The 22,434-nt window shown below is 38.2% G+C and overlaps 1 protein-coding gene and 1 long non-coding RNA gene across 11 annotated transcripts in view; one reads left to right on the forward strand and one right to left on the reverse strand.

Moving 5' to 3' along the window:
* Positions 1–821: 821 nt before the first annotated feature.
* LOC113622652 (uncharacterized) overlaps positions 822–22,434 on the forward strand; it is a 39,903-nt gene continuing 18,290 nt past the window's right edge. Inside the window, exons 1-4 of the long non-coding RNA XR_003433606.1 lie at positions 822–1,618; positions 7,600–7,700; positions 15,948–16,125; positions 18,319–18,526. This is a non-coding gene — a long non-coding RNA (uncharacterized LOC113622652). The remainder of the gene's footprint in view (positions 1,619–7,599; positions 7,701–15,947; positions 16,126–18,318; positions 18,527–22,434) is intronic.
* The window catches only part of HEATR5A (HEAT repeat containing 5A), a 112,396-nt gene continuing 106,983 nt past the window's right edge, over positions 17,022–22,434 (reverse strand). For 8 of the 10 annotated variants that reach the window (XM_027111000.1, XM_027111004.1, XM_027111002.1 and 5 more), the window contains 3 exons: positions 20,140–20,294; positions 18,813–19,026; positions 17,022–18,519 (listed from right to left, as the gene is read on the reverse strand). In XM_027111000.1, the coding sequence (XP_026966801.1) occupies positions 18,212–18,519; positions 18,813–19,026; positions 20,140–20,294 (677 nt within the window). In that variant the 3' untranslated portion in view covers positions 17,022–18,211. Of the gene's footprint in view, positions 18,520–18,812; positions 19,027–19,099; positions 19,328–20,139; positions 20,295–22,434 lie in introns of those variants that run through there. The other 2 variants (XM_027111001.1, XM_027111005.1) reach the window with 2 other exon arrangements.

Below are 22,434 nucleotides of genomic sequence, written 5' to 3' on the forward strand. Positions count from 1 at the left end.
GTGGGCTTGTCATTGCGGTGGCTTCTCTTGTTACGGAGCACAGGCTCTAGGTGCTTGGGCTTCAGTACTTGTGGCATGCGGGCTCAGTAGTTGTGGCTCGGGGGCTTAATTACTCTGCGGCATGTGGGATCTTCCCGTCCAGGGCTCGAACCCATATCTCCTGCATTGTCAGGCAGATTCTTAACCACTGCGCCGCCAGGGAAGTCCCAATTCATCAGTATTTTAAATGATAAACTTTGTGTTCGTGCAAGAAAATTCAGCAGTAAAGAATGGTATGACGTGATTTCCTGGTCCCAGTTCTTACTCACCATTAATAGTTTCTTATATATCCTTCTGGAAAATGTCCATGCTTATAAAACCAAATACATGCACACACACATACATGCTTCAACAAATAAAACAACTTGTATACAAATAAATATATATGATCTATTAATAAAATCATAAATAAGAGCATAATATGCATTCTATTCTGCAACTTTTTTTTAACAATTAAGTGTTTGTTGGGCATTTTCACACAACAGTACAATTGATTCGCTACATTTAAAAAATTAGTTTCATATTATTGCAATATTTATATTAGTATGCTTTAATCATAGCCTTAGCAACGGACATTTATGTTGCTCATATATATTTTTAAAAATAGGTATTACTTAAAAAAAATAGGTATCACTTAATTGGCCTCCAATATGTTGCACCAATTTACACTCCTACCAATGGCATATGTGCGTGCCTGTTTCTCAGCACTCCTATTGTCACTGAGGATTATCAAAACTTTAAAAAATAGATGTAAAAAATTATCTAAGTCTGTCTTTTGCAGTAGAAATGTATATGCATTGGAAATGCATGAAGTCATCACATTTACCTGAGTAGACAAATTGTAGAGTCCCACATCAGTGTAAGAGTAAGGTAGTGGGGAGTCATTAATTTGTTTCTCTGGTTTATTTTCCTAAGATTTGGGACTTAGAAAGCATTTTCTCATACAGTGCTCCAAATGGTGAGTGGGTTCACAGGCTAGATGGGGATGTTATACTATAGAAGGTACTAGGCCTCTAATTCCAGCTTCCAGGGTACTTGTAGTTAATATCCCCAAAATGTAAGGCTGTGCTGGTAGTTTGAGACTCTAATCACTGTTTAACCATGGGTTTTTTTTATTTTGTTTTGTTTGAAATACATTCAGACATCCAATTTGGGAGGTCAGAAACACACTTCCCCTCTATTGTAGTTATATGGCGCGTACCCACCACCTCACCTCTCCTACCTTCCTCATACTGGGAGACAAGTCTTCCCCAGAGTTTTGGATCTCGGCAGGCGGACATGCCATCTTACACACTACCCTCGACTGAATGTGAAACAACCTGAGAAACACAGACTATTCAATGGGAGAAGGGAGAAGAGAGAAGAGGAGTGAAGGAGGTAGATAAAAATCCCCCTTGGCTATGGAGAAAAGGCCGAGGGTTTCAGTTCCCTTGTCTGAGGCAAAGATGGCACAGAGCCCCAGGAATAGGCTTAAAATAGTGATCCTGGCAGGGATACAAGACTTCTGAGATTGATCAGAAAAGCTTCCGGCTTATGAGATCTCCAGTGTCTTTTTTCAGCCAGCAACTGGAATAGCAGGGTAAGTCATTTTTCTAATTTCTTGATATACTTCTTATCAACAAATAGTTTTTTCAGACTTCTTGGGTGAGAAAGCAGAGTTCTCTCCTACGCTGAGGGGAAGGAACCTGTTTCCTGGAAATAGCTCTGCCATATTTCACCAGAAATACCTCATAGCCTCATTGGTTGTATTTCTTAAGGCTCTGATGAAGTTCTATGTTCTCAGAAAGAGGGGACAAGTAAATACAAGTCCACTTCAACGTTCTGAATTCCTGGGTGCAGAAAGTATAGTATGTATACTCTCATCTCTATACGCATCACAGTATTTGTTTCTGGCACTGAGAAACAGCATTCAGTGAGCCCAGAAACACTTGGGTTTTGTACTTTTTTTTTTTTTTTAAATTTAATTAATTAATTTATTTATTTTTGGCTGTGTTGGGTCTTCGTTTCTGTGCGAGGGCTTTCTCTAGTTGCGGCGAGCGGGGGCCACTCTTCATTGCGGTGCGTGGGCCTCCAACTGTCGCGGCCTCTCTTGTTGCAGAGCACAAGCTCCAGACGCGCAGGCTCAGCGGCCATGGCTTACGGGCCTAGTTGCTCCGTGGCATGTGGGACCTTCCCAGACCAGGGCTCGAACCCGTGTCCCCTGCATCGGCAAGCAGATTCTCAACCACTGCGCCACCAGGGAAGCCCAACTTTTTTTTTTTTTTAACGAATCCTTATCTTAAAATGTCTATCAACTTTCTTTAACTTTTTAATTTTTTATTGTCTCTTTTAATCTTTTAAAAATCGAGGAATAATTGACTATCAACTAGTTTTTTCTAATAAATTAATTTTATTTATTTATTTTTGGCTGCATTGGGTCTTTGTAGCTGCGTGGTCTTTCTCTAGTTGCGGCAAGCGGGGGCTACTCTTTGTTGCCGTGCGTGGTCTTCTCATTGCGGTGGCTTCTCTTGTTGAAGAGCATGTGCTCTAGGCACGCAGGCTTCAGTAGTTGTGTCCCACAGGCTCTAGAGCGCACACTCAGTAGTTGTGGCACACAGGCTTAGTTGCTCCATGGCATGTGGGATCTTCCCGAACCAGGGATAGAACCTGTGTCCCCTACATTGGCAGACAGATTCTTAACCACTGCCACCAGGGAAGCCCTCAACTAGTTTCTAAAATTTAAAATCACAACTTCTGGTAGCAGGTTTAAAGAAACTAATTAAAGCTAAGTATTAAAGAAATTCAGATGGCCATCAAATATTTGCCCTCCAGAAAGAATGCCAGCCCTAACTGATTTCATTAATGAGTTCTACCAAATCTTCAAAGCATACTTAATATCTATCTCATGCAAACTGTTCTAGAAAATAGAAAAGTTCAGAAATGGCCAGTTCATTTTGAAGGCCAAAGTCTTTTTTTCATTTGTTCATTCATTTATTTATATTCAGTTTTTTAAAATTGAGGTATAATTGACATATAACATTGTATAGTTTTATGTAATAGGTGTTGTACACCTGTTAGATTCAGGTGTAGAACATAGTGATTTGATATTTGTATATATTGTGGAATGATCACCACAATAATTCTAGCTAATAACTGTCACCATATATAGTTGCAAAAAAATATTTTTTTTCTTGTGATAGGGACTTTTCCAGAGGCCAAAAGTCTTGATTCAAAAACTAGATAATGGACTTCTCCGGTGGCGCAGTGGTTAAGAATCTGCCTACCAATGCAGGGGACACAGGTTCTACCCCTGGTCCGGGAAGATTCCACATGCCTTGGAGCAACTAAGCCTGTGCACCACAACTACTGAGTCTGAGCTCTAGAGCCCGCGTGTCATAAGTACTGAAGCCCGCGCACCTAGAGCCTGTGCTCTGCAACAAGAGAAGCCACCGCAGTGAGAAGACCACGCATCGCAATGAAGAGTAGCCCCTGCTCTCCACAACTAGAGAAAAAGCCCACACGCAGCAACAAAGACCCAATGCAGCCAAAAATAAATAAAAAATAAATAAATTTATTTAAAAATAAGGACAATACATGAAAAGAAAATTATTGACCCCAAACACTTATGAATGTAAGTGCAAAAAAAAAAAAAATCTAAATAAAGTATTAGCTAAACAAATCCAAAAAAAGTATTTAAAAAATCATACATCAAAATCTAGTAGTTTATTCTAGTAAAGCCATACTGGTTCAAAAGTGGAAAATCTACCGGTGTAATTTACTACATTAAGAACCTAAAGTAGAAAAATCATTATCTAAATTGAGAAGAAAACACTGGATAAGTCTTAGTGCCTATTTATGATTTTTTTAAAAAGCAAGAACTCTGAGACTTCCCTGGTGGCTCAGTGGTTAAGAATCTACCTGCCAATGCAGGGGACACGGGTGTGAGCCCTGATCCGGGCAGATCCCACATACCGCAGAGCAACTAAGCCCGTGCGCCACAACTATGGAGCCCGCGTGCCACAACTACTGAAGCCTGTGCGCTTAGAGCCCATGCTCCGCAACAAGAGAAGCCCCCGCAATGAGAAGCCCTGCGCACCGCAATGAAGAGTAGTCCCCGTTCGCTGCAACTAGAGAAAGCCTGCAGGCAGCAATGAAGACTCAACGCAGTGAAAACAAATTAATTAATTTTAAAAAAAAGCAAGAACTCTTAGCAGAGTTGGAGTATAGAGCTTTCTTAATTTGATAAAGATTTTATACCAATTTCAGACACGTCTTAAAGATTGAAAACAAATCCTTGTTAATTTACCACAGTGCTTGTAGGGGAGGAAAAATAATTTTTCCTCTACCCTTTTGAGTTCTTAGCTGAGACCCCTGAAATAAAAGGCAGATTAACAAAACAGAAGAAAAACAGAAGTTTATCAACACGTATACCTCATGGATACATGGAAGATACCCAGGGAAAAATAAGTAATCACTGAGGTGTCTTAGAATTCAGGATTAAATACCAGTTTAATAGGGAAAGAGGATGGGAGATGTAGGCATCTTAGGGATGAGTAAATGATTTTTAGGAAAAGTGAATGGGCCTTTAGAAAAATAAATGTGAGTGACAGTTTGTCTGGGTGTGGTTTCAATTTCTAGTCTCCTCTTCTGTGATAAGAGTCAATCTTCCCTGGTTGATTAAATTCGCGGGGTGGGGATTTATGACAACCGGGTTTCTTTTTGGAGGATCTGTCTTTAGGCAGATAAAGAGAGTTCAATGAAAGCCTCCCCCTGCATTTGCTGCTTTTCAAATGCTAACAGCTCAAAATAACCAATGTACCAAAATGGCACATTTCGGAGTGGCATGTTCTGAACTCCTACAGTCATATTTTGGAGTGGCATTATTCTCCTACCCATCATGCTATAAGGAAGAGAAAAGTTGTATTGGTTTATTTTATCAGTTTTCACATACAGGTTCTGTGAAGATGATTTGTAGAGTGTTGAAAACATAAAAACAGAAAAAATTGTTGTGGACTTTTGTCATTTTTTTTGGTTGTCCAGTTTCCAACTCTTCTTCCTTTATGGGAGAAATCCTTTATTGTTTATAATCATGTACATGAGATGCAATGCTCTGCTTCCCACAGTGGAACCTTATGTGGGAACATCTTCCTTTTTCTTGAACTGTAGCCCTTCTGCAGCCAGTGTGAGATATGATCTTGGCTTAGCCAGTGAGATGCTCCTGCCTGGACCCTACTCTAGCCAGATGGCCTATGATGGTTCGATTGTGCTAGCTATGGCAGTGATCAATGGGGGCAATGTCCAGCAGCTTCCTACTGCTTGGTCTTCCAGAGCTGTCTTGACTCCTGCATGTCTTCTCAGTTTGGTGTTCCTTTCCCATTGACTCATTGAACCCATGAGAGCCTTCAGTAAATTCTCATTTTTCTTTTCATTTAAAGTTTTATGTATATGCAACTAAGAACCTTGACTGATACACCTTTCTTTCTGTCACCTAGAAGCAATTCAGTTAATGTTTTATTCTATTTCTTTCCATATTTTTGCTTTGCATTTTTTATATAATTACGATCAAGCTCTCTACTTTTTTTTTTTTTTTTAAGAACAATAAACACCTTTATTACATGGACTAAGATAGGAAGGAGGAGGACTCATTTGCCTTTCTGGGCCTTGATTTTCCTTAGATAGAGCTCCAGCTCCTTGCCCTCCAGCACATAGCCATCTGCTTGGCCACACTGGCCTGGTCTAAAAGTGATGCATGCAAGAAGCTTGTCCTGCTGGAACTGCTCCTTTAGAAGACTGCTGATTTGAGCATTCTTTTTCCTTTCATCATATTTCTTCTGAATTTTCTTTGTTTTTTGTTTAAAATTTCTTAGACATACTAATGGCCAACAAACACATGAAAAGAGGGCTTCCCTGGTGGCGCAGTGGGTGAGAGTCCGCCTGCCGATGCAGGGGATACGGGTTTGTGCCCCGGTCCAGGAAGATCCCACATGCCGTGGAGCGGCTGGGCCCGTGAGCCATGGCCGCTGAGCCTGCGCGTCCACAGCCTGTGCTCCACAGCGGGAGAGGCCACAACAGTGAGAGCCCCACATACCGCAAAAAAAAAGAAAAAAAAAAAAAAAAAAACACATGAAAAGATGCTCAGCATCACTAATTGTTAAAGAAATGCAAATCAAAACTACAGTGAGGTATCCCTTCACACCCATCAGAATCGCACCGTTAAAAAATCCCCAGACAATAAATGCTGGAGAGGGTGTGGAGAAAAGGAACACTCTTGTACTGCTGGTGAGAATGTAAATTGATACAGCCACTGTGGGGAACAGTATGGAGGTTCCTTAAAAATCTAAAAATAGAACTACCATATGGCCCAGCAATCCCACTACTGGGCATATACCCAGAGAAAACAGTAATTCAAAAAATGCACACACCCCAATGTTCATAGCAGCACTATTTACAATAGCCAGGTCATGGAAGCAACCTAAATGTCCATCAGCAGTGGAATGGATAAAGAAGATGTGGTACATATATACAATGGAATATTACTCAGCCATAAAAAGGAATGAAATTGGGTCATTTGTAGAGATGTGGATGAATCTAGAGACTGTCATACAGAGTGAAGTAAGTCAGAAAGAGAAAAACAAATATCATATATTAATGCGTATATGTGGAACCTAGAAAAATGGTACAGGTGAACTGGTTTGCAGGGCAGAAATTGAGACACAGATGTAGAGAACAAACGTATGGACACCAAGCAGGGGAAGCGGCGGGTGGGGGGTGGGGGTGTGATGAATTGGGAGATTGGGATTGACATATATACACTAATATGTATAAAGTGGGTAAGTAATAAGAACCTGCTGTATAAAAAAATAAAATAAAATTCAAAAGAAAAAAAAAAAAAGAAATTCCTTCCCAGGTAGGATTTAAAGAAGTTAAAAGCTCTCCTCAGCTCCATAGATGAGAGGTTAACAAACCCAAAGGCCAGGGGACAGGGCAGGTGGCCCAGTCTTGCCAATTATGAGAACTTTGGCCACCTGCCAGGGTGGACAAAGCAAACCAGCACATCTTTTAATTTCCTCACAGTCTATTAAGTAACATATAATAGATACTCTTCAACTGAAAGAATTTAAAGTCACATGCCTAGAGCCGCCTTATTTAGCCAGTCTCTCGCATGTTGACCTCTTATCACCAAAAATATCTCCTGTAGCTATTCATGCTATTAGATCCCTTTACTGCTGTTGTGGGTATGTGTAAACAGGAATTCTCATTTGAGTCATGATTAGTCTCCAGATAATTAACTCATGAACTTGTGGCTAAAAGTTTCCTTTGCTAATAGCCTTAGAGTCTACTAAAGTAGAGCTAACAGAAAGGGGAGAGAAGTAAATTTAGTTGGGGGAAATACTACTATTTGGCACATACTTCTTAAACCAGTTTAACTTCATTTTACTGTATTTTTGATTGGCCAAGGGTGGGTAAGAGACTTTACATAACTGCTATCTTAATTTGTTGAGTTAGAGAAGTTCCTTGATTTGTTTCTAAGTTCCTTAAATAGCTTGTATTAATCTAGCTCTTTTGACTTTCTCCATGTAGGCTCATCCTATCACCACTCAAAAAGTATTTGGGGCTTGTGTTTTGGATCCAGCTGTTTAAGAAGAATGACTGAGAAGGAAATTAGGCCATAATTCTAGAAGGTGAGATTGAAATAGGTGTTAATCTTAAACATAAAGACAAAATGAAATGAGGCACACAGAAAAATGAGCAAGGTGATTATGAAATTTGCTTTTAAATTAAATATAAATCTACAGCAAGCTGCATCTCTTTTCAGAGTCAACTCAGGGTCAACCTCTGTAGTCCTTTGCAGTGTGGTAAATCCACTCAAGACCTAGAGTTCAGCTGTCTTCCCTATCGATTCAAGTTAAGCTAAGATCCTTTTTTTGTTGCTGTTTTCTTTTTTTTTTTTTTTTTTGGCCGTGCCACCTGGCATGCAGATTCTTAGTTCCCCGACCAGGGATCAGACCTGTGCCCCCTGCAGTGGAAGTACAGAGTCTTAACCACTGAACCACCAGGGAAGACCCTAGGATCCTTTTCTTGAAACTCATGAAAATAGGACAACAGATTCAGTTGTTGACATTAGCAGTGGCAGTCACTCGCTCTGTTGCTGTTGGGTTTTTTTGGTGTTTGTTTTTTGTGTTAAAAAAATGTTTTTTAAGCTTTTATTAGAAAGTTGATTTCATATGCTCTCCTGCTGGAGTAAGTCTATATCTGAGGATGCTAAAAGCCTTGCTGCCAAGCCAGTTTTGAATGTAGTTTAAACTGGGAAAGGAACCTTCATTGGGATGGTGGCCAAGAAGCTAGTCAGTTGTAGATATAGCTTAAAAGGTCATTGGCTCATTTGCAAAAATGCTGGCAGCCTCAACATTTGCTACAAATTCCTCTCATTAATCCGTTGTTTTTGAATTTCTTTCCCACTGAGAAACCTAAGAATGTCTCTTGCCTGAGTGTACCATTCTCAGCTGATCTGCTTCCCTGAGATGTTAGGAATGATGCCCTGCAGCATCCCCCGTGAGTCACAGCTCAGGAGGCAGGAAGCCTTACAAGTTCTTTGCATATAGCCACTACCCTGTCTCTCTGTGACTCAGTCCACACTCTCAAAAGGGCATAGACAACATGCCTTGAGAAGCACCGGAGGCTTTGACCCAGAACTGTCAGAACCAGAAAGGGTCTCAGATAGCCTGTCCAAGAGGGGAACTAACCATCCTGGCTCACCTGGTACTGAGTTTCCTGGGACACAGAACTTTCAGTGCTGAGCCTGGGAATTCTAGACAAATAGGGATAGTTGGTCACACTATGCTCAACTATTTAGCAGAGAAGAAACTGAGGCCAGGAGGCTGACCTGCCCACACGAACAAAATTAGAATCCAGATCCATTGGTGCTAAGAGTTCAGTGCTCTTTCTATACTGGTACTTCCTTATATGCACATAGTGTGTTGCACACTATAGGTACTTAAGATTCTACTGTGGTGGTTTTATGAGTTCAAGGGAAGTGCTTTTCACAGATATAATCATTTCTAATTAGCAGTGATCTCACTCAAGGTCATCATTAGTCAATGGTCTCTACTTCTGGACTCTGAACAGAATAGAGTTAATGAAGGGGAGGGAAATGTAATGAACAATAATAGAAGTGGTTAAGAAAACAGAAGGATTGGGCTTCCCTGGTGGTGCAGTGGTTAAGAATCCGCCTGCCAATGCAGCCCTGGTCCAGGAAGATCCCACATGCCGCAGGGCAGCTAAACCCGTACGCCACAACTACTGAGCCTGCGCTCTACAGCCTGAGAGGCACAACTACTGAAGCCCGCGTGCCTAGAGCCCGTGCTCTACAACAAAGAGAAGCCACCGCAACGAGAAGCCCGTGCACCACAATGAAGAGCAGCCCCCGCTCGCTGCAACTAGAGAAAGCCCACGTGCAGCAACAAAGACCCAACGCAGCCAAAAATAAATAAATGAAAGAAAGAAAGAAAGAAAACAGGATTGTGCAAAGATGGAGAGACCTATGTGTACAGGTTGGCTGAGCAACACTGCAGCAGGGGACACGTAGAAATACAATATGGGGTATAAACACCAAAGAGAAGGGTACATTATTTCCCTGTCCTCAAAGAGTGTGGTAATGACTATGTAATGAAAATTATATCACTGATGTTCATGGTTATATGTTTTCCAAGGACTTCGAAAGAACCTAACTCCCAGCAGTATTTGTCCTTCTAGGTCTGAGATCTGCCCGTTTTTCTTACCAGTTTTCTCCCCTGGATACTGAGTTTTCAATAAAGTAGCATAAATTACTAGGGATCATTAGTCTGTTATACCTAGATCTTTATGATCTCTTATCTAAACACTGCTGTATCCCATTCAATGCTATAGTCTTCTCACCTGCAAGAGGAACTGGTGGTATCTGTATGAGGGAACAGAAAAAGCATTAGGAATGTGACTGGCTGATGATTAAGTCTAGAGAAATGACTGTTGGAAACAAGGGTCCAGGAACATTATTTATTGTGGCCATCTTCAGCAATTCATTTTGTGGGGTAGTGCTAGGCACTTGAATTCTTTTATCTGGGATGGAACTCAAGGAAGTGGCACATGGAAAGGGAGCAGCATAGACAAAATGGAAGTGACTAAGGTGTTTTGACACCCATTAAGATGGGTGTTAACTCTCAAAATGGAAGCCAGATAACTACTTTTCTATTCCACCACACCTTTTCCTGCTGGTGACCAGAGACAGAGTTACCTTTTCTTCTGACTAATCCCTAAAAACACAGGTGAACAGAGGCATAGCTGACCTACTTTGTAAATACTTATTGTAGTGTTAATCAGCAAATTTACTGCAGGCAGAGGTCAAGTGACCTCACAGCCATTCTGCTTTAGGCTGAAAGCCACAGTGGGAGCTGACCTTGGTTAGGGTAGTGCTGCTCCAAAAATGGACTTGTGACCACCCATCAGAAGCAAGATGCAAAACAAGCGTTGTTTAAAAATGCAAATTATTGGGCCATACCCCAGACATTCTGAATCTGATTTTCTTTTTCTTTTAAAATAAACTTTACCGTTTAGAATAGTTTTTATTTTTTAATTTTTTTAAAATTTACTTATTTTATTTTTGGCTGCCTTGGGTCTTTGTTGCTGCATGTGGGTTTTCTGTAGTTGCAGCGAGCAGGGGCTGCTTTTCGTTGCGGTGTACAGGCTTCTCATTGAAGTGGCTTCTCTTGTTGCAGAGACCGGGCTCTAGGCACGCGGGCTTCAGTAGTTTTGGCGCGTGGGCTCAGTAGTTGTGGCTAACGGGCTCTAGAGCGCAGGCTTAGTAGTTGTGGCGCACGGGCTTAGCTGCCCCGCGGCATGTGGGATCTTCCCGGACCAGGGTTTGAACCCGTGTCCCAGCATTGGTGGGTGGATTGGGGAAGCCCTAGAATAGTTTTAGATTTACAGAAAAGTTGTGAAGGTAGTACAGAGTTGCCATATACCTAAACACTCAGGTTTGCCTGTTATTAACATATTACGTTAATATGGTACCTTTCAACTAGTGAACCAATACTGATGCTTTATTATTAACTAAAGTTCATACTGTATTCAGACAGCCTTAGTTTTTACCTAACGTCCCATTTCTGTTGCAGGATCCCATCCAGAATATGATACGTTTTTGTCTCCTTAGGCCCTCCTTGGTTGTGATAGTTTTTCAGACTTTCCTTGTTTTTGATGACCTTGATGGTTTTGGATGGGGTCTTCGTTGCAGTGCGCAGGCTTCTCATTGCCGTGGCTTCTCTTGTTGCGGAGCACGGGCTCTAGGTGCGCGGGCTCAGTAGTTGTGGTGCACGGGCTTCTCACTGCAGTGGCTTCTCTTGTCGCAGAGCATGGGCTCTAGGCATGTGGGCTTCAGTAGTTGTGGCACGTGGGCTCAGTAGTTGTGGCACACGGGCTTAGTTGCTCTGCGGCATGTGGGATCTTCCTGGACCAGGACTCGAACCTGTGTCTCCTGCACTGGCAGGCGGATTCTTAACCACCGCACCACCAGGGAAGTCCTCCCCCTTTTTTTGAAAGGAAATTACTATGTGCAACCCCTTGAGGGGTGGGGAGTTAGGTTTCACATAAAATTATTTGGAATTCTTCTACATGGGAGATTTGTCTATTTTCCACCATTTATTTATTCAATAATTTATATTAGGATAGACTCATGGACATTTATTTTATACTTTTATATGTCCCCATTGTTGAATTTTTTTATTTTTAATTTTGTTATTAAAACCACTGCCCCACCAGGGAAGCCCACTAACTCCTTTTTTAAAACTTCAGATATAAATCGGTGTGAGTTCTCTAGGGCTGCCATTACAAAGTACCACAATCTCGTTTTAAACAGCAGAAACTTGTTCTCTCATAGTTCTGAAAGCTAAAACCCCAAATCAAGGTGTTGACAGGTTATGTTCCCTCCAAAGCCTCTAGGGGAGGGTCTTGCTCCCCCAGCTTCTGGTAGCCCAAGGCATTTCTGGGCTGCAGCAGCATAATTTCAGTCTCTGCCGCCATCTTCACATGTCTGTCTTCCCTCTGTGTTTGTGTGTCTCCTTGTCTTCCAATGGCATTCTCCTCTTCTTACAAGGACACTAGTCAAATTGGATTAAGGTCCCACCCTATTCCAATATGACTTCACTGTAACTATTTACATTTGTAATGACCCTATTTTCAAATAAGGTCACATTCTGAGGTACTAGGGCTTAAGACATCTATTTGGGAGACATAATTCAACCCATAACAAATTCACATACCACAAAATTCATCCTTTTAAAGTGTTCTTTTCTGTGGTTTTTACTATATTCACATGGTTATGCAACCAACACCACTATCTAATTCCAGAACCTTTTCCACATTCCAGAAAGAAACCCCATACCCATTAGCAGTCACCTTCCCCTCCAATCTTCCTCAGCTCCTGACAACCAGTAATTTACTTTGTTTATATGGATTTGCCTATTCATAAATATTTCATATCAATGGACATTTCATAAAATGGAACCATATAACAAGAGGCATTTTATGTCTAGCTTTTTTCACTTAGCATACTGTCTTTAAGGTTAATCTCCATTGTATCATGTATCAGTACTTCATTCCTTTTATGGCTGAATAATATTCCATTGAATGGATATACCAGTTTTGTTTATATATTCATGAGTTGATGGACACTTGGGTTGTTCCCACTTTTTGGCTATTATCAATAATTCTGCTGTGAATATTCATGTACAAGTTTTTGCATGACTTTTTAATTCTTTCATACCTAGGAGTGGAATTGCTGGATCATATTGTTAATTATGTTTAATGTTTTGAGAAACTGTCAAACTGTTTCCAAAGCAACTGCACTAAATTCTCAGCAGCAGTATAAGAAAGTTCTAATTTCTACACATCCTCCTCAACACTTGTTATTGTCTTTTTGATCACAGCCATCCTAGTGATCAAGTGAGGTGGTATCTCATTGTGGTTTTGCATTTCCCTCATGAATGAGGATACTGAGCATCTTTTCATGTGTGTATTAGCCATTTGTATGTCTTCTTTGGAGAAATGTCTGTTTTAACTCTGCCCATTTTAAAATTGAGTTGTCTTTTCATTGTTGAGTTTTGAGAGTTCTTTACATATGCTGGATATTCTCTCTCTCTCTCTCTCTCTCTCTCTCTCTCTCTCTATATATATATATATATTTAGCTATGATTTGCAAATTTTTTTCTCCCATTCTGTGGGTTGTCTTTTCACTTTCTTATAATGTTGTTGTTTTAATATTTATTTATTTATTTTGGCTGCATCGGGTTTTAGTTGCGGCATGCAGGATCTTCACTGCAGCATGCAGAGTTCTTAGTTGTGGCATGCATGCGGGATCTAGTTCCCCGACCAGGGATCGAACCCAGGCCCCCTGCATTGGGAACGCAGAGTCTTACCCACTGGACCATCAGGGAAGTCCCGTCTTTTCACTTTCTTGATGGTGTCCTTTGAAGCACAAAAGTTCTTAATTTTGATAAAGTCCAATTTATCTTTGGACTTCAAAGATAAAGCCACTTGTGCTTTAGGTGTCATATGTAAGATAAATGGTTTAGGCATATGTTTGCCCAGAGACAGACAGTAGGTGATTTCTGGAAGTTCCAGTACTATATTAAGCATATAAATCAAACAACTAAAGGAACATTTTCATATTGTAGAAAATTCTACAAAAATTTTTATACAAAATTGAGAACTCAGAATGGTCACATTATTACTGAAAAGAGAAAGCATTTGCAATGAAAACTATAGCAAATGGCAGAGTCACAATACAGCTGACTGGGGAATAGGAAGTACATGTTCTAACCATTTCTCATCTGATATTGACTCAAAAGAGTGTGTTGACTGCTGAAACAAAAGCATTTCCATAATTTAGCAAATCTGTTTTTACGAAGCTTTTGTGTTTAAACGAAGGCCTAGATGATGTGTTTCTAGTACCTGACACTACTAGGGAGGAAAAGGTAGGAGAAAACAAGTCACCCTGGCAATTCAGGGAGCAGTGAGCACTCTTCCAGCATTTGATTGCAAACTGCAAGGCCCAAAGCTTTGTTAAGATTAGAAACAAGTAACTAACAGAGAAATATTGGGACTTATAGGCTCGTTGTTCACCAGAGAGCATCAGTTTTGGTTGCATATGAATGTTTTGGTTTTTTTTCTGAGGACACTTGTACTAGCCCAATAACAACACTAACAAAACTGCTTTTGCTGTGTCACTGGCATACTTTAAATTGCTTTAAAAAATATCTCACTTGTTTTGTTCTTTCTTGGAATGTTTTATGTTATAAAGCAGTCCACTACTGCTGATAGGTGTGTGTATATGCATATATATGTATATGTGTGTGTGTGTGTGTGTGTGTCTAAAGTTTTTTTGCATCTAGATTTTTTTTTCAGAGAAAAGTATTAAATTTTGATCCCATTAAGCAAAACATTGTCAACATTAGTTTTTCATTGGTAGCAATGACCTCTTAAATTTTCTTAATAGAATCCTTTAAAAAAATAAGTATTTTCTGAAATATTTTGTCAGAGAACGATATGTGGATATGTGCTAAGAATGCCTATTAAGTAATTAGAATTTTCTTCAAGTAGTCAGTGGAATCATTTTATAATGTCCTAAGTAGAACAGCCAGGAGTCCTGAGCAAACAGAAAGGCAATTAAAGGAAGCTAGCTCCTCTGAATTTACAGAACCTGGGATTGTATTTGTGGTCTGTACTGGATACATTCCAGCTCTACATCACAACACAAAATTTCCCATTTCCTCAAAGCTAAAAGCCAAGGCATCAGCTAAGTAGATTGATAAACAGAAAAGTCAAGATAGGCACAGTTCATTAAACTGTCAGCCAGCAGTTGAATAACCATATTTCTGATAAATTGAGGTCTTGCAAGGGTTAACAAGTTATTTGTAAAGAGGAAAGTACATTCAATTGATGGAGAAAATGCAATATATGTAATTACCTTGATTCTATAATTATGTTAACAGGACTCTGAAAGATACATATAGGCAGACTACTGAAGCTTTAGGACTGTTAGCATAATATAATCATTAAACGGCCAGAAATGATTCAACATTTTAACTATAGTTTTTGGGTAGTATAGACTTTATTTCATATATTGTTAGTTTTGTATTAACATTATCATAGTTTATTAGCTTGAGGGTTGAAATTTCTTCCCTCAAAATGTAAACTAATATTGTAATAAAAAGACAAAGCGAATTCTTCTCTTCAAAATTAATGTTACAAAAGACTCTTAGGTTATACATTTATTCCGTCAAGTATGTATTATTCTCTAAGCCTGTACCATATGATACTCCTTCCAGGAAGTCCATCTCAGAAGCATCAGTTTTCTTCCCTGGGTTCCCATAGCACTATCCTTGTATCTCTTTTATAGCACTTATTTGTATCTTTTAAAGTGCCTTAATGTTCCTTTTAGGTGGGCGGTGAAGTTTGATTTATAGAAGTAGAAATTTTGCTTCGGATGCTCTATTTATAGAAATCTGGTCTTTCTGATGTTACTTTATAAGTCTTTCCATGATAAGCTTTTAAATAGTGGGTTAAATAAAATGAGACTCAACTAGTAGTTTGGGCTGTATTTCTTCCCTTAGAAAAACATAAAGCTCAAGCAAACATTATATATACCACTTTGTTTCATCCAGGTTGCTCATCAACACATTAAATTTGTAAAGAATTACCAAGTTAAAGTGCAACTGCTTTATAACAACTGGAGACTTGTTAAAATAAAACAGATGTAAAGAATTTTTGATGTGTTTTTCAGTCTTAACTATTCACCTTTAAACAAATCAGAACTTATATCAACAACTAATCATGTAATCATTATTCCCATTGAAATTGTAGACGTCACAAATTTTTCCCACTTTTTCCTGTTGTATTAGCCAGAAAACTTTTGGTGGCAATTTGGAGAAATATTAAATGAAAATATCTTCAACTAGGAGTGAAGAAAGCTCTGGAAGGAATGTGGAACAGTGAAAGAAGAGAAAAGCTTTACCTTGATAGAATCAGGACCACCAACGGACCTTTTCTGTCTCTAGCTTGGAACCTGGGATCAGAAAGGTGGGTTCAAGTCTCAGCCGTTAAGCCTTAATTTCTGTGTCAGTAAGGGTATCTTTACTAATTCAATATTGTATTAAACAAGATGATACATTAAAAAAAGCCTATAGAATTGTGCCCAACTCAAAGTTCCTAATTCCATGACACTGGACATATTTTTTCACAACTATTGATATTCATATAGCACCTTTAAATCCAGACAATTCAGGATACCAGGTCACTAAATGAGGAGCAGAAATCTTAATGTTTAAGAACAAACTAAATGAAATAAAAAACAATACAAAAGAAACAAAAAAAATAAAAAAACTATATCCTGAGAATATCCCAGTCCAGCATTTGCCTTGGCAAAGGAATAAATTTCTCAGCTCAGATTCATCCTACACCAGTACAGTTCAACAGTTTTTTAAGTGTCTAGTTGATGCCACACAGGCAGTTACAGAAGACAAAATCTCTCCCTTTAAGACACAGTCTAAAAGGGAGTATTAAAATGCAATGTGATGTTCAGTGCATAGAATAATATATAAAGTACTGCAGGAACACAGATGAAGAAGCAGTTACATTTCCTTGGTTTGAGAGGAGGGTAAGAAGCGTTAAGGAGTTATCAAGGGGAAGTGACATTTAAACCAGGCCTAAAAGGACTGGGAGTCAGCCAGATAGAACAAGGGAGAGAAGGGCATTCAGGTGAAGGAAACAATAATGAGTATACAGTCAAATTCATAGAGATAATTAGAAAGACAAAGAATGCACACCATTGCAAAGAATGTTCCAAAGAAAGGGCTCCCTTCAGAAAACAGGCTAAGTTTCAGAGAAAATATTATTTGCTCCACAGAAATGATTTTCTGCACTCTGTGAGACTAACCAGTCATCTTTTGTGAGTAAAATAATTTCAAATACAAGAATGATACAGAAAATTAGCTTTATTTATGTAAATTAGAAAAACTGATTGTAGTGTTAGAATTTGTCAAATGCTTTCATTCTGAACGATTTACAAGTGTATTTATATACAAACATAATAAAATAGAGTACCATCACATTGCTTTCTCTTGACTCCAAGTGTCTCTCCATTCTGAACATGCCCCTCTCACTTAGGGTTTTAATTTTTAACAGGGAAATGCTTTGTTCTGACACAGTGCTTGATTCACACAGTATAACACTGAAGTGGAAGGAGAGTCAATGACCATCAATAATTAAAAATTATCCTTCAACCAATATGACTTTATCATTAGATTTTTTCTATATTAAAATATGTTTCATGTTAAAAAAAACATACTTGTATTCACTGAGGATCTAAATTTGTTGTACTAAATTTGACATTTATATAAACCCATAGTTAATTTAAATATAGATATGAATCTATATTAAACTCACTGGTATGAATGTTTGCCATAAATGAAAATGATGAAAATTATTAGGAACAGAGGTAAAAGAAAATCCATGTGAGAAATTGAAGTGGAAACGCCCTATTCTATTTAAAATGACTAAAATTTCAATTTTCTGAACTCAATACAAATAAAACCAATAGATGGTAAAAAGCCATGATATTTATAGACACCAAATCTTAAGTCACACTGTAGGGCATTAATTAATTTGTACTATTACATATTTTAGATAATTCTAAACCAAGTTTCCTAAATAGCTTGCCAATCATTTACGTTGTTTGAGAAATCCAAGAAAGTATAATACAATTATTGAATAAGACCGAATTTTAAACTGGCAATCGAGATACAATATAAATGCAGATAATTTATATTAGAGTCAGATTTATATATGTCATAGTACTATGTGTGTATGGACTATTAGAAGAAATAAATTTTGTTTTTAAAGCAGTGGTTGGTTTTCTAAGTTTAGTTCTTTAGCACTTTATTGAAATTCCTGGCAAGAATTCTGACAGAGCTCTGTGATTTTATTATATGAAAGAAAGAAAAAAAGAAACCCACAAAAAATGTTTAAGTTTGCTGTGACTTTTCAAAGCAATTTAGTTAAAACAAACAGCCTCCAAGTGCACTTGTGTCTAAAATGTCACTTTTGCCCCCAAAGTGAAAGAAATGATCAAGTATTGTGTTAAGGTGCTTACTGTTCAAAAAAAACATCAGAGGAAGTTGGTCTTTAATTGGATGCTTGAATTCTTTCCAGAGTTCTTAGTATGTTTAGATGATGGTATCTTGAGTTTGACACTTTCTTGATTGCCCTTTATAGCAGCTTCAAGGCGGGCTTTCAAGGCTGGAGAGGAAGCCATTACACTTTTAAAAACTGATGAATACTGAGGCCCAATCTGCATGAGATTTTGCAAAGCAAAGTCATGTAGATTTCTCATTATGGAAGTTGCTGATCCCAGAGCATTCTCATCCAAAAGGAAGGAAATGAGGATGGGCAGAAGACAGGCCACCAGCTGAGAGCCTGGAAAGTAAACAAATGATGTAAGCCCCAGGTTCAGGGATGTAAATGTTTCTTATACACTTGATCTGGACATATTTCCCCCACTTGAAGGGAGGCAGTTCTTCCAATCTCTTCTCCCAAATTAATACAAAACAGTATCAATACTGTTGATTGATTAACATCAACACCTGCCTTTCCACGAGTGTGAAAATATAATGCTAAGTGACTAATGGGATGTTTTACAGTTTAAATAACATTAATTTTCTGATTTTGGACAGATTCTGATTTAGTATGCATTTAGTGCTAGCACTTACGATGCTGTTCCTCAGCAATGGCTACCAGTGCTTCCAAGACCTTTATGCCTTCTTGAAAGATCTGAAGCTCAGTAGTGTCTTCAGGTTTTCTTTTGTCTATTTCCTGCAGTTTTTCCACGATAGAGGATACTAAAGAGTAAATGTACGGGTAGGAAACAGCTGGATCCGGATACTGAAAAATGGAAAGTAGGAGCTGATAGGTCTTGATTTGTACCTAATCAGAGAAAAGACAAAAATAGTATAAACTGTAAATGTAAATTTACGTTTATATTAAAATGTAAGTTTTAATGTAAATTTTTAAAGTAAATTAAAAAATGTAAATGAAAAAAATTTAAAGCCTCCCCTCCCACACTTAAATTTATTTTATTTCTAATTTATCTTTAATTTTGGAAGTCCAAGCACTAACAGGTATTCAAACTTGCATGCTAACAGTGGTTGTGACAGCTTGGAGTGGGAATAAAGTGGTTAATTTTTCTTCTTTTGACTAGTTCCCATTTTCCCCCTCGTTTGTCTCTCTATAATGTAAAAAATCAAACACACACACAAACTTGAAACATATTTTGGAAAATGTTTTAGATGAAAATCACATATATTTGATGCTATGAAGGTTTTAAGGAACCATGTCTGGACCATATTAATTATGTGTCATCACATACTGGAGGCACCACTCTGAGGCTGCTACATAAAGCTCCTGTTAGGCTAGAGGAAACAGATAGGACAGGAGAACAAAAGGAGATGACTATACAGCAAATATAGAAACCATCCTTTATTCATCTGAATGATTATTTTTTTTCTGAGAGAAAATCTGGTTACTAAGTTTTAGGAGTCTATTTGTGATCATGTGCTACAAACTTATTTTGTACCACATAACAGCATAGGAAATTAATTTAGCAAATAAAACGGCCAGAAAGGAATGGGATTAATTTGTATATGCTGCTTTTGAAATAGGTCCCATTATTTTACAGTCATATACTGAAGGCACATGCTAGAGTCTTCCTTCCCTTTTTTTTTGAAAGGAAATCCACTGAAGTTCTAGGGATATATCAATTTTAAGATGCCCCTATTTCAAATTTAGGTTGTTTTTTTTTTTAATTTTTTAAAAAACATTTTCTTTATCTTTCTCCAACTAACTACATTCCATCCTCAGGGCCAAAAAACAAGACCATTATTATTTGACTTTGTCAACCCAAGAACATGAATTAATCCAAACCTAAAAATAATTTTCAGTCTGGTACTTTCTGTTGGACTCAACAAAATCATAAGGAAAAGTTTTGCAAAAGCCTAAACATGTTCCTATTACAAACATCTATCTTCTAAACACACTTACCATAGGATCTTTTATCTCAAGAGTAGCCTTAAATTTCTCAATACAGCGCTTCTGAAGGCATGGGATCGTAGTTACTTCTGGACTGGTAGACAAAGTAAATACTGTGATAGCAGTAAGCAGACTGACTTCATCAAGTTCTTGGTGTGTTCCAGCTACTAAAAAGAAATAATCTATGAGAAACAGATCCCAACACTGTCATATTTACTGTTATATACAGCTGTGAAGCTGTCTCTAGTTTGGTAGTAATTTCTTTTGTGTACCTAAGGATTACAGACTAATACGGACTGACTAAGAATCCTGGCAAATGCTGTAGCTTTAAAATATGCATTTTAAGTAATTCTAGGGTCAAGAATTACCAAAGAAATTACAGTCTGCGTAAGTAAAGACATCAGTAAATACTTATATACATTTACTAGGAATATGCATTAACTAGTTATGTGACCTTTGGATATTTAACCCCATCTTCAGTTTTCTCATCTGTAAAATGAAAGTAACAGTACTTAAATTTATAAGGTTATGAGGATTAAATGAGTTAATCCTCGCAAAGCATTCAGAATAGCATGTTGCACATAATGCTCAATATAAATTAGCTGTTATATTATTATTTTTATTGTGGAGAAATACAGAAATGCTTGGACAGTTGTTTTTTTCTTTGTTAAGTTTAAAGTATTCATATTTTGATAATACACCTGTCAAGCGAAAATAACTTAGCACTTTGTTTGCTACATATACCATTTCTTAACAGTACAGAAAAATTTGAAAATATCTGTGTGTGCCACAATCATTTAAAGGAATTTTCTACTGGATGTAATTTACTTCATTTCCCAAAGTCATACTCTCATTAAATAATTTTAATGAACCTCTTGTGGAAAATCAATGTTATTTGAAAAGGAAAAGGTGTGGCAAATTCAACTCATTAAATTGTGTAAGAATGGATTACTACTTATGAAAAAAATTACATATATATGTAGAAGGTTTGGAAACATTCACTCATCAAATACTTAAGAAACATTTTCTATGTGCCAGCACTCTTTCTGGCACTGAGAATACAATTTACAGAGAAGATACAGAATATACCAAGAAGTAAATAAAGGATTTCAGCTAGTCACAAGGTCTATGAATATAAAAAATATATTAAGAGATAATAGAAAGCAACCCAGGAGTTGCTACATTGGGCAGTCAGAGAAAGGTTTAGGAAATTAGTGTTTGAGCTGACACCTGAGACACAGCAGCAATGAAAGCAAAATACTATGGATGGGTAGGATTTATTTTATAAAAATAATTTGAATAATTTTAAGGTAAAATAGGTGCATGGTTAACATTTAAATTATGACAGTATTATTATAAGCACTTTATATTTAATCCTCATTAGCATCGTGAGGTAGGTACACTTATTTCCCCCATTTTATGGATGAGAAACTGAGGAACGGAAATTCAGTCATTTGCCCAAATCACACAGTAAGGCATTCAGTTTGATTCCAGAAAGCATACCGTTAACCATGATGCCATAGTGCTTCACATACAGCCAAGTTATTCTTAGTCATTTATAGCAACTTGAAACTACAATAGCTAGTCTGTTTAGTAAAAGTGTCTTTTTATTCTCCGTAAGATAAAGTTCTCCTGGGTTCCTCTTCCCATTTCTTCTAAAATTCCCTTATTCTCCCAGCCCTGCCCAAATTCCATTATACCCATTCTCTTTTACCTACAATAGATGCAAGGTTCGCTTAGCATTAAGCCCCATGGAGAGGCCTATGTGGTAAGGAACTGAGGCCTCCTGCTAACTAACAGCCAGTGAGAGACTGAGGCCTCTTACCAACAGCCATGAGCGAGTCCCCTTGGAAATGGGGTCTTTAGCTGTGACCCCGGCCAACATCTTAACAGTAACCTCAAGAGAGACCCCAAGACAGAACCACCCAGCTGTGCTGCTCCCCAATTCCTGACCCTCAAAAACTGTCAGGTAACAAATGTTTGTTGTTTGAAGTTACTAAGTTTTGGAGCAATTTATTATGTAGCAAATGTTTTCCCTATCAGCTCCTTCCTTAATTCTTCTCAGTAGCTAGTCCAAATCCTCAGTGTCCTAACCTCATTCTCTGACAGACAACAGAAAACCATCTGTGTGTGTGTGTGTGTGTGTGTGTGTGTGTGTGTGAGAGAGAGAGAGAGAGAGAGAGAGATGAAAGAGGCAAGCTCATCATAACCTAACAACTTACGCCTATTAACTTTCCATCCTTACCTCCTTTCCTTCCTCACACTGCCAGATTCATCCTTCTAAATGTGCTGTGAATTTTTTTCCTT

The sequence above is a fragment of the Aethalodelphis obliquidens genome, unplaced genomic scaffold (assembly GCF_003676395.1).
Source record: "Aethalodelphis obliquidens isolate GAN/ISIS:26980383/991018 unplaced genomic scaffold, ASM367639v1 scaffold10, whole genome shotgun sequence".
Taxonomy (NCBI): domain Eukaryota; kingdom Metazoa; phylum Chordata; class Mammalia; order Artiodactyla; family Delphinidae; genus Aethalodelphis; species Aethalodelphis obliquidens.